We start from the raw sequence: 1,850 nt of genomic DNA, 5'->3' as shown, positions 1-1,850 counted from the left end.
TCTCATCCCAGAAAGAATGGCCAATTATCAAGAAATTAACTAATAACAAGCGCTGAGGGAGGCTGGGGGGAAGAGGAACCCTTCTCCACTCTCGCTGGGAGTGTGCAGCGGTGCAACCGCTGTGGAAAGTGGCGTGGAGGTTCCTCAAAGAAGTAAGACTACAGGTTCCATTTGCCTCAGGTTTTCAGCTCTTCTCCCGAAGAATGAAAAGCATCCTACCACAGTGCTAATAAGCACACCTATGTTTATAGCAGCACAGTTTGTAATAGCCAAATTTTGGAACGAGCTTACATGCCCACCAACTGGTGAATGGCTAGAGAAGATGTGCTTTCTCTACACAGTGGAGTACTACTCTGCCATAAAGAAGGATACACTTAAGATATTTCTAGCTAAATGGATGCACCTCGAGACCATACTCTTAAGTGAAATAAATCAGACAAACCTGTGTCCATACTGTATCGTCTCTCTGGCGTGAGAAACCAGAAGTGTAAATAAAAGTCAAAATGCGTAATAGGTATTGTGAAGTAGGAAGAAAATGTTCAAATGAGGAGCTGGGAACAAAGAGAGGACGGGAAAAGGAAAGAAGGAAAAATTAAAAAAAAAAAAAAAAAGAGAGAGAGAGAGAAAAGAAGGGAAAAATATCTCGGCCCTGCCAGGAGTTCCTCCTCCACTTCTGGTTCTCAACATTTTAGTGGCGAAGAAAATCCTCTCTTCGACTTAGTGGTTGTGAGAAGCTGAGACCACACTCACGTCTAATTGTAAATAGCCCCAGGAAGACGGGCACTCTCACTAGGGCAGAGGCAAAGGGGGAGCGGCTCCCCTGGGCAGTCTCCAAGGCCTCCGACCTCAGCCCAGGACGCTCTCCACTACAGAACCCTGACTTTCTTTCCCCAGGTGGAAAAGTCACCAGATTTTCATATTTTTGCCTTCCAAGCTTAGCTAAACTATAAACGTAAAACTTTTTCCTGTAATGACAGTCATTTCCGAGGACAGCTTTCTATTGCCCGCCCAACAGCTGAGGTCTGCTGACCCGCTTTGGTCACTCCTGAGCAGTGTGTCGGGTGGAGTCAGCGAGCCGCAGCTCCAAGGCACGCTTACCGAAATGATTTCAGTCTCGCTCAAGACGTCGGCCAAGCTCATGTCCCGCCGGTAGCCCCAGGACGCCCTGTCGAGGCTGGTACACATCTCCCACTTGTGATCAGGCAAGCTCTCAGGCACGAATTTATCTTGGCAGTTGTAGTATCCTCCGTGGTGACAGGAACAGTTCTTTCCCCATCGGTCATTTACTACCACCTCATCCTAAAGGCAAGAGGAGGGCCTGATCATGGGATTAACGCCACCAAGCTCTTCCCTGCGACATGGCTTGGTGGTCCACACTGCATCTGGAAGCGAGGAACACAACTGGGGTGGTGTGACTGACAGCCACAGGAAGAGGCTGAGGGAACCCTGCTACAAATACCCTAGAATCACTGCACAGGACACCCTTGTTAACAAATAAATATCTGGCCCCAAATATCAAAATATCTGCCGGGTATGATGGTACACGGCTATAACCCTAGCACTCGGGAGGCTGAGGCAGGAGGATCACTGAGTTAGAGGTCAGCCTGGACTACTTAACAGGACCGTGTCACAAAAACAAAACAACAACAACAACAACAAAAAAAAAAAAGAAAAAAAAATGCTAAGGTTGAAACTCCACAGAAGAGATACTTAGCACCAAAACTGGGGACACCTAGAAAACCCCACTAGGGCAGAAGCAAAGGGGACTCCCTTGGGCCTGCCCCGGGCAGTTTCCAAGGCCTCCGAGCTCAGCCCAGGATGCTGTCCACTACAGAACCCTGACTTTCTCT

General features: G+C 48.3%; 1 protein-coding gene across 1 annotated transcript in view; it reads right to left on the bottom strand.

The window, feature by feature from the left end:
- Positions 1-1,850, bottom strand: part of Fuca1 (alpha-L-fucosidase 1) — a 17,672-nt gene that overhangs the window by 5,810 nt on the left and 10,012 nt on the right. Inside the window, exon 5 of the mRNA XM_004637732.2 lies at positions 1,099-1,299. Within this exon, the coding sequence (XP_004637789.1) occupies positions 1,099-1,299 (201 nt within the window). The remainder of the gene's footprint in view (positions 1-1,098; positions 1,300-1,850) is intronic.

The sequence above is a fragment of the Octodon degus genome, unplaced genomic scaffold (assembly GCF_000260255.1).
Source record: "Octodon degus isolate 3935 unplaced genomic scaffold, OctDeg1.0 scaffold00092, whole genome shotgun sequence".
Classification (NCBI taxonomy): Eukaryota; Metazoa; Chordata; class Mammalia; order Rodentia; family Octodontidae; genus Octodon; species Octodon degus.
Note: the sequence above shows the minus strand (reverse complement) of the source record. Positions and strands in the feature narration are given on the sequence as shown.